The sequence below is a fragment of the Heterodontus francisci genome, unplaced genomic scaffold (assembly GCF_036365525.1).
Source record: "Heterodontus francisci isolate sHetFra1 unplaced genomic scaffold, sHetFra1.hap1 HAP1_SCAFFOLD_136, whole genome shotgun sequence".
NCBI lineage: Eukaryota > Metazoa > Chordata > Chondrichthyes > Heterodontiformes > Heterodontidae > Heterodontus > Heterodontus francisci.
This window is the reverse complement of record NW_027141926.1, coordinates 2,967,932-2,982,572: the sequence shown is the minus strand read 5'-3', so window position 1 is coordinate 2,982,572 and position 14,641 is coordinate 2,967,932. Positions and strand designations below refer to the sequence as shown.

General features: G+C 43.5%; 1 protein-coding gene across 1 annotated transcript; it reads left to right on the top strand.

Moving 5' to 3' along the window:
• Window positions 1–10,831: 10,831 nt before the first annotated feature.
• On the top strand, window positions 10,832–13,515 carry LOC137365656 (probable G-protein coupled receptor 139). The gene is made up of 2 exons (XM_068028023.1): window positions 10,832–10,898; window positions 12,620–13,515. Exons 1-2 carry the CDS (start codon window positions 10,832–10,834, stop codon window positions 13,513–13,515), a joined length of 963 nt encoding a protein of 320 aa, XP_067884124.1.
• Window positions 13,516–14,641: the final 1,126 nt, after the last annotated feature.

Here is a 14,641-nt window from a genome sequence, read left to right as displayed (position 1 = left end):
ATCATCTGCTTCCATTCTTAAGTTTATAATCATGGTGAGAATATCACCATCAGTAGATTATATTCCAATTTCTGCAGCAGTGTCTCTGTTTGGCTCGATGGGTCTATTTCTCACTTACATTCTGTCTGCCAGTGACATCACCCAGAAACAGAATGTCAGTTTCAATATTGGTGCTGAAGACACCAAACTCTACCTCACCCTCACATCTCTCGTTCATCAGTTGTCTCAGGATTGTCACACGGCTTGTCAAAAATCTCATGCTGGGTGAATAGCAATGTCCTTCAATTAAATATTGGAAAGGCTGAAGCCATTTATTTTGTTCCTTGCTACAATCTTTATCTCTAGCCAGAATTCCTTTTCCTGGAAACTGTCTGAGACTGATCCATATTTTTCGCAACCTTGTTCCTCTCGTTAACCTCGACATGAGCTTACAACCACATGCCTTCACCATCTCAATGACCCATTCCTCTTCCCCAGTTTCACCTCAAATGCTGCTGAAAACTCATCCGTGTCTTTGTCAGCTGCAGGTTTGAATGTTCAAACACACTCCTGGCCGACCTCCCACATTCTACGCTCGTATATTTTCGTCTATTTATTTGGAGGTATCATACTCACTGTGCCCGCTGTCAGAACCAGCAGCTGTGCAAATTCACTGAAGCCCATGAATGGTAACCAGGGAGGAAATCTGATCACAAAGCCAGGAGCCAATCAAACAGCAGCCAGCACAAGTTACCCCAACGTTCAGTAAGACAGGGTCGCATGACCAGGCTCTGTCCCTAGCTGCTGGTCACCGGTTTCTTGCCACCCCATACTCTACGGTCTGGGTTCACCTGCTTCTTTCCTCAGTGCAGTGGAAAGTATGTTGGAAAAGTGCATATGCAAAGGAAGAGAGGAACCATCACAAGTCGAGTGATACTGGACAGCTGTACTATAACGGCTGGAGCCTGTTTAGATTGGAGAAACTGTGCAATGGGATTTGTGTCTTATATTTGTTCAATGTATTTTAGCATTAGTATCATTTGGCGCAATTAGATCAATTTATTGCCCTGCCCAGTAGAGCCACGTCAAATTCATATTTTTGAACATATGAATTTCACTGAGTGTGTAGCATTTTGTAACTGACCTTTCTTTTAAAATGGGTCATACGACCCACAAACAATGACCACCAAAGGTCATCTGACCTGATCAGTGAATTTCTAAACAGCCAAACTGTCTGGCAAGAACAAAATGATACCCTCCAGACTAAGAAGTGGCAACTCCCCGTATCCTGAGACAACCCAAGAGGCAATCCTGAACATAATGGGTTTTTTCTGAAACAAAGACCGAAATCAAGCAACAAGTCAGTTAATGAATAATCACACTAACTCCCACACCATATTTGGGAAAGGGAAATGTGATAATGCAGATTATGAACTAACCATGTTGGTTTCCTTTTATTATTTCAGTGCTGTCTGAAGACAGAGACAACAGCAACAGCAGAAAGGGCAACAAAATCTATGCCTAAATAATTGGAGACTGTAACATGGTGAGGTCTCCAAGCCTGTTCCATTTCGAATCCAAAAGTACTGCAAACTGACCTCGTGGTAACGAGACTGCAAGCAACCAAGTTTGTGCCCTGCAGAAATTCTATCCCCTGCTTCCGTTTCCCTCAACAACAGGTATACCGTTTTGGATACTGTTGCGGGGGACGACTTACCAGGGGTAAGCAATGGGGTACAGGTCTCTGGCACAGAGTCTGTCCCTGTTGCTCAGAAGGGAAGGGGGAAGAGGAGCAGAGCATTAGTCTCTGGGGACTCCATAGTTAGGGGAACAAATAGGAGGTTCTGTGGGAACGAGAGAGACTCACGGTTGGTATGTTGCCTCCCAGGTGCCAGGGTTCGTGATGTCTCGGATCGTGTTCTTGGGATCATGAAGGGGGAGGGGGAGCAGCCCCAAGACGTGGTCGACATAGGCACCAACGACATAGGTAGGAAGAGAGATGGGGATTTAAGACAGAAATTCAGGGAGCTGGGGTGGAAGCTTAGAGCGAGAACAAACAGAGTTGTTATCTCTGGGTTGTTGCCCGTGCCACGTGATAGCGAAGCGAGGAATAGGGAGAGAGAGGAGTTGAACACGTGGCTGCAGGGATGATGCAGGAGGGAGGGTTTTGGTTTCCTGGATAATTGGGGCTCTTTCTGGGGTAGGTGGGACCTCTACAAACAGGATGGTCTTCACCTGAACCAGAGGGGTACCAATATCCTGGGGCGAGGTTAGTTTGTGCTCTCCGGGGGTTTGAAACTAATTCAGCAGGGGAATGGGAACCTAAAATGTAATGCCAGTGTACAGGATGTTGAGAGTAGTGAGGTCAAGGATAAGGTTACAAGGACGCAAGAGGGCACTGGCAAGCAAGAACCTGGTTTAAAGTGCGTCTACTTCAACGCCAGGAGCATCCGGAATAAGGTGGGTGAGCTTGCAGCATGGGTTGGTACCTGGGATCTCGATGTAGTGGCCATTTCGGAGACATGGGTAGAGCAGGGGCAGGAATGGATGTTGCAGGTTCCGGGATTTAGATGTTTCGATAAGAACAGAGAAGATGGTAAAAGAGGGGGGTTGTGTGGCATTGTTAATCAAGGAGAGTATTACAGCGACAGAAAGGACGTTTGAGGACTCGTCTACTGAGGTAGTATGGGCCGAGGTTAGAAACAGGAGAGGTGAGGTCACCCTTTTGGGAGTCTTTTATAGACCTCCAAATAGTTCCAGAGATGTAGAGGAAAGGATAGCGAAGATGATTCTCGACAGGGGCGAGAGTAACAGGGTAGTTGTTATGGCGGACTTTAACTTTCCAAATATCGGTTGGAAATACTATAGTTCGAGTACTTTAGATGGGTCAGTTTTTGTCCAGTGTGTGCAGGAGGGTTTTCTGACACAGTATGTAGACAGGCCAACCAGGGGCGATGCCACATTGGATTTGGTACTGGGTAATGAACTCGGCCAGGTGTTAGATTTCGATGTAGGTGAGCACCTTGGTGATAGTGATCACAATTCGGTTAGGTTTACCTCAGCGATGGGCAGGGACAGGTATATACTGCAGGGCAAAAATTATAGCTGGCGGAAAGGAAATTATGATGCGATTAGGCAAGATTAAGGATGCGTAGGATGGGGAAGGAAACTGCAGGGGATGGGAACAATCGAAATGTGGAGCTTATTCAAGGAGCAGCTACTGCGTGTCCTTGAGAAGTATGTACCTGTGAGGCAGGGAGGAAGTTGTCGAGCGAGGGAGCCGTGGGTTACTAAAGATGTTGAAGCGCTTGTCAAGAGGAAGAAGAAGGCTTATGTTAGGATGAGACGTGAAGGCTCAGTTAGGGCGCTTGAGAGTTACAAGCTCGCCAGGAAGGATCTAAAGGGAGAGCGAAGAAGAGCAAGGAGAGGACACGAGAAGTCATTGGCAGATAGGATCAAGGAAAACCCTAAGGCTTTCTATAGGTATATCAGGAATAAAAGAATGACTAGAGTTAGATTAGGGCCAGTAAAGGAAAGTAGTGGGAAGTTGTGTGTGGAATCAGAGGAGGTAGGGGAAGCGTTAAATGAATATTTTGCGTCAGTATTTACAGTAGAGAAAGAAAATGTTGTCGAGGAGAATACTGAGATTCAGGCTATTAGGCTAGATGGGATTGAGGTTCACAAGGAGGAGGTGTTATCAATTTTGGAAAGTGTGAAAATAGATAAGTCCCCTGGGCCAGATGGGATTTATCCTAGGATTCTCTGGGAAGCTAGGCAGGAGATTGCAGAGCATTTGTCCTTGATCTTTATGTCGTCATTGTCGACAGGAATAGTGCCGGAAGACTGGAGGATAGCAAATGTTGTCCCCTTGTTCAAGAAGGGGAGTAGAGACAGCCCTGGTAATTATAGACCTGTGAGCCTTACTTCGGTTGTGGGTAAAATGTTGGAAAAGGTTATAAGAGACAGGATTTACAATCATCTTGAAAAGAATAAGTTCATTAGCGATAGTCAGCACGGTTTTGTGAAGGGTAGGTTGTGCCTCACAAACCTTATTGAGTTTTTCGAGAAGGTGACCCAACAGGTGGATGAGGGTAAAGCAGTGGATGTGGTGTATATGGATTTCAGTAAGGCGTTTGATAAGGTTCCCCACGGTAGGCTATTGCAGAAAATACGGAAGTATGGGGTTGAAGGTGATTTAGAGCTTTGGATCAGAAATTGGCTAGCTGAAAGAAGACAGAGGGTGGTCGTTGATGGCAAATGTTCATCCTGGAGTTTAGTTACTAGTGGTGTACCGCAAGGATCTGTTTTGGGGCCACTGCTGTTTGTCATTTTTATAAATCACCTGGAAGAGGGTGTAGAAGGGTGGGTTAGTAAATTTGCGGATGACACTAAATTCGGTGGAGTTGTGGATAGCGCCGAAGGATGTTATAGGGTACAGAGAGACATAGATAGGCTGCAGAGCTGGGCTGAGATGGCAAATGGAGTTTAATACGGAAAAGTGTGAGGTGATTCACTTTGGAAGGAGTAACAGGAATGCGGTGTACTGGGCTAATGGGAAGATTCTTGGTAGTGTAGATGAACAGAGAGATCTTGGTGTCCTGATGCATAAATCCCTGAAGGTTGTTACCCAGGTTAATAGGGCTGTTAAGAAGGCATATGGTGTGTTAGCTTTTATTAGTAGGGGGATCGAGTTTCGGAGCCACGAGGTCATGCTGCAGCTGGACAAAACTCTGGTGAGACCGCACCTGGAGTATTGCGTGCAGTTCTGGTCACCGCATTATAGGAAGGATGTGGAAGCTATGGAAAGGGTGCAGAGGAGATTTACTAGGATGTTGCCTGGTATGGAGGGATGGTCTTACGAGGAAAGGCTGAGGGACTTGAGGTTGTTTTCGTTGGAGAGAAGGAGGAGGAGAGGTGACTTAATAGAGACATATAAGATAATCAGAGGGTTAGATAGGGTGGATGGTGAGAGTCTTTTTCCTCGGATGGTGATGGCAAACACGAGGGGACATAGCTTTAAGTTGAGGGGTGATAGATATAGGACAGATGTTAGAGGTAGTTTCTTTACTCAGAGAGTAGTCGGAGCGTGGAACGCCCTGCCTGCAACAATAGTAGACTCGCCAACTTTAAGGGCATTTAAGTGGTCATTGGATAGACATGTGGATGAAAATGGAATAGTGTAGGTCAGATGGTTTCACAGGTCGGCGCAACATCGAGGGCCGAAGGGCCTGTACTGCGCTGTAATGTTCTAATTCTAATTCTAATTCTAATTCTGAGACAATCCTGAAAGTCGCTTCAGCACGTGACTCTGGCTGTTGAACTGCACTTCAGGAGTGAAGGCGTCTTTTTCATAAGGTCTGCAACGTGTCTTTTCGAGAACGATCCACCTGAATTATGGACTATTATTTTGATTATTATCTGTAAAAGTGCACTATTCCTTTCAATTGTACTTTCCTTAAGTGTGATTCTGTATGTCGCTGTGTGAGTGAGTGCAGTAGCGGTAGATTTCGGGGTGATTGTTGAATGAACAGTCCAGAGGGTGTGCATTCATGCAATGCAGGTCATGTGATGAGCAGTTCTGTTCTTCAATCAGGAGCTGAAATGCTCACATGGAGCTTGTATATTCAAACAGGAATCACAAGAAAAATAATAATGTACAATGGACACATTGATGGCCTGATAACAAAATGCAGCTAATGAGCCAATGTTGCAAATGATTTGTCAATTTAGTATGTATAGCTGCATGTTCTACTTGTAATTAAGAGCAGCTGATACTAATTGTGGAAAGATCAGGGGACATCAGGAAGAGCCAGTTTCCACCAGGGGAGGGGTCGGGGGGAGCTGGTCTGGGGAAGGGAAATGTCGTCTGCACTTATGCTGTATGACTACTGTAAATAAACCTATGTGGAAGTAAGACTGGCTCCTGCCTCGTCCTTTTTCAGGCGCCTGTTTACCAAATTAACTTAATGGACCTGCATTTTGCGCCTTCCCAGGTTCAGATGTTGCAATTGGGATGTTTCAGGTTCCTTTGTTGATCTCTTTCAGGGCGTGGGATTTGCCTGATTTCAGGGCATGAACGAAATATTCTATGCGGCTATCAGTCCCTCCCTCAGGATAATTCAAACCAACAAGGAACCGAATCACCGCAAAGTAAAAATCTGCAATAATTGCAATTCATGTGAGGGAGAGGCAGAAGGACGTGAACATGCTTTTGCTGGCAGATTTGCCTGGAAGATTTTTTGGGGAGGTTTGTTGAATGTCAAGTTTGTAAGTGTAGAATGCTCCATCCTGATAGTGTGCGAAATCGAACATAAAAATCACAGAACTATTTGGGAACAAAATGTAAAACTAGGATGTACGGAAGAAATAGATCTTCCCGAGAATGGAAACGAAATTATTGAAATAGAAAAATGCTTGTATTTACGAAGGATTGAATCTGATTCACCAGAGAGTCCGAGTGTTTGATTTCTGTTTGACATGAATGTGAAACATGTGGCAGCTTTGCCTTTTCAGCCAACTGGCATAGTCCTCGGTGTGAGAGGTTTTTTTTTTTGCTTTGTTAAGGTAATCCAGAAGATACAATGAATTCCTGGGGTGGGAATTATATTTCTTACTTTCCGTGGAACTCCTTCAATCTGTTGTTAATCACTTCCAGAAATGAGAGCCAGAGCTGTGCTGCTAACAGCTTTCCCACTCACCTGCCAACTGGACCCTCAAGCTACAGATCCATCACCAAGATGGGAACTTTATCCATCACATTAGCACGACCCTGCACCACCGTATTCTCCCTTTTACTACGATGTCCCGCCATGTAGTGGGAAGAGTTGGTTCATGTAATTGCTCAGAGTAAGCTTTGCAAGCCCCATGGTTCTATGGATAGCAGCAGAACTTTCCAAAGAGCCTGTATCAGATCCAATGATCCCTCCTCTTGTCCATATGTTATGCAACCCTGTGTATTGTCCTTGTTCTCTTTATCGTTACAATGTATCGATTGGAAATTATCACAGCCAATCATGAAGCCCGTGGCTTGTTTCAGCAAATAGATCAATGACAGTTTATACTCCCTCCATCTACTCTATGATTTGCCACTTTCACTTATTTGGTCAAACTTGAGGCCAAGATGAGACGAACATTAGTCTGGTTGAATGACGGCCAAAGTGAACCTGTCTACCTTCACTCTAACAAAAGAACATTTATTGTGCATTGTTTGTGTCAGGCTTGTGCTGATAAAAAGAAGCTGAAAATCTCATCACACATTTTCCAGTAAATTGCCCTGTCCAACAAGAGAGAATCTAACCAACTCCCCGTGATATCCATCATCGTGGTCACTCCACAATTATCATATTATCAATATCATAGGCATTACCTTTGATCAGAACTGGGCCAGACAAATCAATGTTGTTGCTCCAAGAGAAGATCAGACGCTGGGACTTATGCAATAAATAAATCATCCACTGACTTTTACATCGCAATCTATAAGGCCTCAGGAGTGTTGACAGGCAGAGAGATCTGGGCGTACAGGTCCACAGGTCACTGAAAGTGGCAACGCAGGTGGATAAGGCAGTCAAGAAGGCATATGGCATGCTTGCCTTCATTTGTCGGGGCATAGAGTATAAAAATTGGCAAGTCATGTTGCAGCTGTACAGAACTTTAGTTAGGCCACACTTAGAACATTGCGTGCAATTCTGGTCGCCACACTACCAGAAGGATGTGGAGGCTTTGGAGAGTGTACAGAGGAGGTTTACCAGGATGCTGCCTGGTCTGGAGGACATTAGATATGAATAGAGGTTGGAAAAACACGGATTGTTTTCACTGGAACGACGGAGGTGGAGGGGCGACATGATAGAGGTTTACAAAGTTTTGAGCGGCATGGACAGAGTGAATAGTCAGAAGCTTTTTCCCAGGGTGGAAGAATCAGTTACTAGGGGACATAGGTTTAAGGTGAGAGGGGCAAAGTTTAAAGGGGATGTGCGAGGCAAGTTTTTTACACAGAGGGTGGTGAGTGCCTGGAACTTGCTGCCAGGGGAGGTGGTGGAAGTAGATACGATAGCGACATTTAAGAGACATCTTGACAAAGACATGAATAGGAAGGGAATAGAGGGATATGGACCCCGGAAGTGCAGTTGGTGTTAGTTTAGAGAAGCATCAAGATCGGCGCAGGTTTGGAGGGCCGAATGGCCTGTTCCTGTGCTGCACTGTTCTTTGTTCTTAGTTCATAAGTCAGGAATAATGGAAAACACTCCACTTTCCTGGATCTGTGCCGCCGCCAACAAACCCCAAGCGCCTCAGCAAGTTCCAAGCAAATGGGCTTGCTTGATGTACATCTGGTGCTCCATATTAACACTTAACTCCTTCCACCACCAGCACACAGTGGCTGCCGTGTGTACCATATACAATATCACACCGCAGGAAGTTCCAACATTTTCTTTGACAGCTCCTTTCAAGCACGAGACCACTAACACCTAAAAGGCTAAGGGCGGCAGACGCATGGAAACATGAATACCTGAATGTTCCCTCCATGCCACAGACATCCTGAGTTGGAACTACATCGCCATTTTTTCATTATTGCTGGGTCAAAATCCTGGAACTTCCTTTCTAATTCCACTGGGGGTGTACCGGAAGCAGATGGAGTCCAGCGTTTCAAGAAGGTGGCTCCCCACCTCGTTCCAAAGAGAAACAAAAGATGGATAACAAATCCCAGCCTCGCCAGCAATGCCCACATCCAAGGAACAAGAAGGACCAGCCTTCACCTTGCTGCCTAAGTCTAAGCCCAGATGTTTAGTACATTGGTGCCCTGCCCGTTCCTGAGCTCAGCACATTCTCCACCGTTTCTGAATAAGCGGTCTCCCAATTAAAATGGTGATGAGGAGGAATTTCTTCTCTTGAAAGTTCCATCGCATTTAGAATTCACTTACACAGAAATCAGTGGAGTCTGGGTTATTGAATATATTCAAGGCTGGTTTAGACAGACTTTTCATTGACGAGGAAGTGAAGACTTACTGCTGTCTGGCGGGAAATTGGAATTACAGCCATGTTCAGATCACCTATTATGGTTTTGAATGGCAGAACATGATCCATGGTCTGAGTGGCCTACTCCCACTTTTATTTCTAATGACCTCATCATCATCGGTGAAAGGAAATCTGTTGTATCTCTTGCACTTGCATCGAAAGGAGCTGCGGGCAAGCAAACCAAATCTTGGGTGTGACTGTAGAGTGAACAAAGATATTTTGTTCACGATTTTAGTTGGACATGGTGGAAATGTCGGTGGATGATGTGTTGAAGGTGGAGGCGGTTGGACTGGAAAGTGAGAATAAGTGAATTAATATCATGGTTCTGGAAGGTAGGGAAGGAGGTGAGGACAGTCACTCGGGTGATGGAACATATAAAGCTGAGGCCTCTGCAAAACTAATGCGAGGAATGCACGGTTAATGTGAAATGAAGAGACTGCAGAAGCTCTGGTATGAAAGATGGCATCGTTGCGAAAAACAGAAGGTGTTGAGAAAACTGAGAGAATGGAAGTTATTATTTATGCAAAGTGGAGTTGGAGGAAGTGTGGTCAAGATAATTGTGGAAGTTGGTGGATTATAGTAAATATTGATGCAAAGTCTGTCCACTTAAATGGAGAGAAGGAATTCGTGGAAGAGAAGTGAAGAGTCACAGATGGACCGTTTTCAGGCGAGGGAGGTACAGATATTTAAATGCAAATTTGATTAAAGTTACGAACTCTATGTGAAAGAAGGGTTTGACACAGCCACAATCATCGAGGTATCAGATAAAGAGGTTGAAAAGGGAAACAGAGTAGCTCGGACTGTGTGAGGGATAGAACGATATTGACAATCCTGCCATTGTGTCCAGTTCTAGGCACCGCAATTTGAGGAACAATGTGTGGACGTTACAACGGATGTCGAAAATGTTCAAGAGAGAATTCCAGGGGTCACAGATGTTTTATGCTGACAGATTAGACAATCAAATTGAGAGAAAGGCTGATAGATTTGGTCCAAAGCATGGGCGGTTTAAACAGAGTAGACACAGAGAAACCGCTCTCATTGGCAGACGTGGCAAAAACCAAAGGACGCGGGTTTAATGGATTGGCAATAGAATCAATGGGGACATGAGGGAAAACGTATGTTTCCACAGCACGTGTTTAGGATACGAAATGAACTGGCTGAAAGAGTGGTGAAGCCAGATTCAATCAGAAGCGAATTGAATAAGCAAACTGAAGAGAAAAAAACAATGCAGGTCAGTGATGAGGAGATGTGGGAGTAAGTTTAGATGAACTGCCCGTGCAGAGAGCTGACACGGACAAGACAGACTAAATGGCCAGCTGCTGTGTTCCAACCATTCTATACTCCTTTTTGTTTGAATATATGAATTGTTAAACGGAATTGCATAGATAAAGAGAGCATCCACGGTATAGACGAACGGTTAGAGGCTTCTCTGACGTTAGGAATTTAATTTCAGAATCGTCATGCAGAGTGAAGGCCATCACTAAAACGACATGAAATCTACAGATGGGACTCATGATTTTTGTAGGACTTCCTTCATTTCTCTTTAACACAGCTTCCAGTTCTGAATAGTTGCTTATTGTGATCAGATTTGGCCAGTCTTGCAGGTAGGAATGGGTTAAATTCAATTTTAGTGGAAAATATATTCCATCAACAGGGAATTAACACAGCTGTCGTAATCTGTTTGTTCAAGATTAAGAAAAAAAGTTAGAACAATTTTGCAACCTCAGTATTCCCATGGAGATCCGGGAGGACATAAAGTTAATGCACTGGGAATGTGTCAGCTCAGAATTTATTTCAGGGATATTACATGCAGCACAAACAGACCGATCACTCCAAGCAGAAAATGCACCGACCAATTCAATGGGTGAGGAACATATTCTATGTGACCCTTGCAATAATTGGCGTTCCTGGTAAGTGTATATATTCAATGAAGTTTTGTAAATCTGTGTATGAGCTGGTTTCTACCATTACCATGGGAATAATAATATTACATGAGATCGAATGGTTACAGTTACAAAGACACACATTCAATAATATAATTGTATTAATTTCCTGAATTATCTGTGCAATTTTAATCTGTTGTCTCAACTGTTTCAAGCTCAAGGCACACTACATTGTAAAGTTGTTGAATTATGTGGAATGTTGTATTCTGTAGAATCAGAGCTCAAACAGGAAAATCTCAGAGGGGAAGGATGACTGGAATTATCTGTTAATGTAGAATTATCCTGTGTGTGTGTGCACGAACTGGAGTGGAGCACCTGACCTCAGCGATCATGTATAACTGGGAGTCTTTGTCACTCTGGAACTGCACTGATTGTGTCTGACTAACTGGTGTGGACAACGTAACACTAGGGACTGTGTATTTCCTGGAGTATCTGTCATTGTATTCAATGCGGGTCCCCATCTTACTCTTTCTCTAAGTAGAGTTGTTGACAGCACTATCAGGTGCTGATTAATTTCCTTCCCGAGCACGGTCCTGAGAAGCGTTTGGTCATGAGTGCACTGCAATAATAAATAATCCTCTTCAATATTACGAAAAATACTGATGACTATGACTTGTTAATAGACAAGTTACTGATCTTACAGCGCATAAATCGGGCATTCGATGCAACGAGATCATGGCTGTCTTCCTGCTCTTCACGAGCCACTCTTCATTCCACCTCATCTATTCCTATTTGTATATCCTTCCAATCCTGTCTCCCTCATGTACTAACTTCGCTTCGTCATGTTTTTCCCCCCATTGCAACTACTCCAAGAGGTCTCAATTCCACGTTCCCAGCAGTACAAGTAAATAGATCTCTCCTGAATTCCATCGTGCATTTATTGATGACCATTTTATTTTCAGGAAATGCAGAACTGGTCACCAGCAAAGATGAAAATATCAGGTCCACGTTATCCCTCTCTAAACCTTATATAATTTTAAAGGCCTCATTTAGTTCAACACTCATCCTTCTCTTATCGACAGAATGGAGCCACAACATATCCCGATCACTTTCATCCCCCAGTTATGGTATTATTTTTGTGAAGAATACGTGCACCTGTTGATAACCCTGGATATTTTTATCATGTGTAGTCCAGAAGAGTACACATTATTTACATGTTCAATCACCACCTTTATAATACATTATTATGACACTTTTCTTTTAATGATATTCCTGTAGAAATGAAAGCCTGTGCTGTGATCACATTTGCATTGACTAAATAAACTCCCTTTTCAATCTAACTCATTTATACATCAGAGAGAGTGGTCCAAGACGTATGAGTGCCTCCTATCTGTGGGACTGGTTCGAATCGGGGAGGAATTTCTTCGACACCAGGGAGTGTTTCGAGTCCGGAATGGGTTCCTACACTGGCAGTGGTTGGAGTTCGGCTACAGTTCTCCAGTCTACCCATTCTTTGGCTCCTCATTACTATATTTAACTAGTTGACCAGCGTCCGGTGAGCGGGGTGCTGTACTCCCCCCGTCCAGGATTTGTTAAATCTGGAAGTGTTGGTGTTGGAGGCAGGTTGAGGTCATGGACCCGATCCCAATCCAGACGGTTTTCGTTCTAAAATCCTCCCTGCATGGGTTGAGAAGCGGAGAATGTTTTTCCAGTAATTTACAGCCACTTCTCCCTTCTCTCCTTTCCAGTTAATTTAGTGTCAATTGTGATCCTGTCCAAGGGAAATTGCGGACTCTCCAGCTGCACCACCCGTTACCTGGTGGCCATGTCAACGGCGGATCTACTGGTCATTATCACTGAGATCATACTCCGGAGAATCAATAACTTTTATTTCCCATTTAATTTCCTGGACCTCACCTCTGTGTGTCGCCCTCTCTATGCCTTGATCCGTGCAGCCGTCGACTGTTCCGTTTGGTTCACCATCACTTTCACATTTGATCGATTTGTCGCCATTTGTTGCCAGAAGCTGAAATCAAAATATTGCACCAGGAAAACTGCGAGTGTGGTTCTGTCAACAACTGGCATCCTGCTCTGTCTGAAAAATATTCCCATCTACTTTAGATATGAACCTGGATGGGTAACAGACAATGTCGAATGGAGCTGTTCTAATAAGCCAAGCTATTTTACTGACCCTCGGTGGATTGGTTGGAGAAGATTTGAAAAAGTTTTAACACCATTATTGCCGTTCATTTTAATTCTGTTGCTGAATGCTCTGACGGTCAGACACATTTTAGTGACCAGTCGACTTCGCCAGAGACTGAGGGGTCAGAGCAAGAAAGATAATCACAGTGACTCTGAAATGGAGAGAAGAAGGAAGTCTATGATTTTACTCTTCAGCATATCTGGCAATTTCATATTTCTGTGGCTGGTGTATATTTTATATATCTTTGATGTTGGTTATTTCTTCGATGATGATTCTTTTTATATCTTTGGAAAGGTCGCTTATATGCTACGGAATGTAAGTTGCTGTACAAACACATTTATTTATGTGGCCACTCAGTCCGAGTTCAGAGAGCAGTTAAAGAGCGCTGTGAAATATCCAGTTACATCAATTATTAAATTAATTAATAAACAAAGCAACTGAGACCAGCTTAAAGATCCAGTGGTTAATGGAGAAGAGGTGACCGCTGGAGGTCCAGAAGAAAATGGCCTGTAGGAGTAAAGACAAACACTAGAGCTGTTAGTGACGGGAAGAGGGGGTCTAGAGCAAGAGGATGGGAAGTAAATGAACAGAAATCAAAAAAGATAACAAGCAGTGAGCAAAGGGAAAGAGATGAACTTGGTAAAGGGGTCAGGAGAAGAGTGACTGCTCTCCCTAAAGGAACTGATGTGAAAGAAGCTTGAACTGGATATGACACCTATCATTAAACAGGAACCATGTAGTTTAATATGTATGCTAACTGACTTGATCAATTAAATGTATCTGTAGAATAAAACATTTATGTTTAAAAACAACATTTTTTCCTGATATTCCACTGGACACATTTATTCTTAATTGCTTTGGCAACCTGGGAATGTTGAGGTGAATTGTTTACGGTAGTTGACATTGTTGATAAGAAGATGAAACTGTGCTTGTCCGACTGCTTTGTATCTGCAAGGATGGAATATGTGTTCACACAATGAAATGTTAACTCTTGGAGCCTAGGAAATAAGAGATGGAGATGCTTTTCGCGTACTCCACTCTAATTACAGAGGTGTGGTGACAACAGATGAACATCACGTTAAATTAATGGAAGAGTTAATTCAAAGGATATCATAATAAGGAATCGGAAGCCCAAAAGATGGAAACTCAGAGTCTTTGCTGGTACAGTTAACAATGGTGTCTGTGGTGTAATTATTCTGAAACACAGTTCAACGTAATGTCAATTCAGAGACAGGAGAACAAAGGCATCGCCTGTGCTGGCAACATTCAAAGAATCCTGGTCTTGAAGGATAAGAAACTTCCACATTGCCTTGAGTGCTTTTATGTTCAGTATTTATATCATCTTGCTTAATGAATTATACTGGATTCATAAGTAGTCGTTATTTGTAACTTGTTAGGTCAGGCACAACTGAGGACCCCATTGAGGTAAATTGAAAATTCAGAACTGCGAATTTCTAAATAAAAGTTTTTAAGCATGAAAATCCCAAAATATGCAATGGTGCAACTTGGGGCCAGACGTTGAAAAAGGCTGAAACAAAATGACTGGTTGCGAAGTTGAGTGGAATCT

Bases quoted from the DNA above. Each gene is read 5' to 3' on its own strand.
- LOC137365656 (XM_068028023.1), top strand. From the start codon at position 10,832: ATGCACCGACCAATTCAATGGGTGAGGAACATATTCTATGTGACCCTT. The intron at 10,899-12,619 runs GTAAGTGTATAT...TCTCCTTTCCAG, and splicing joins TGCAATAATTGGCGTTCCTG to TTAATTTAGTGTCAATTGTG.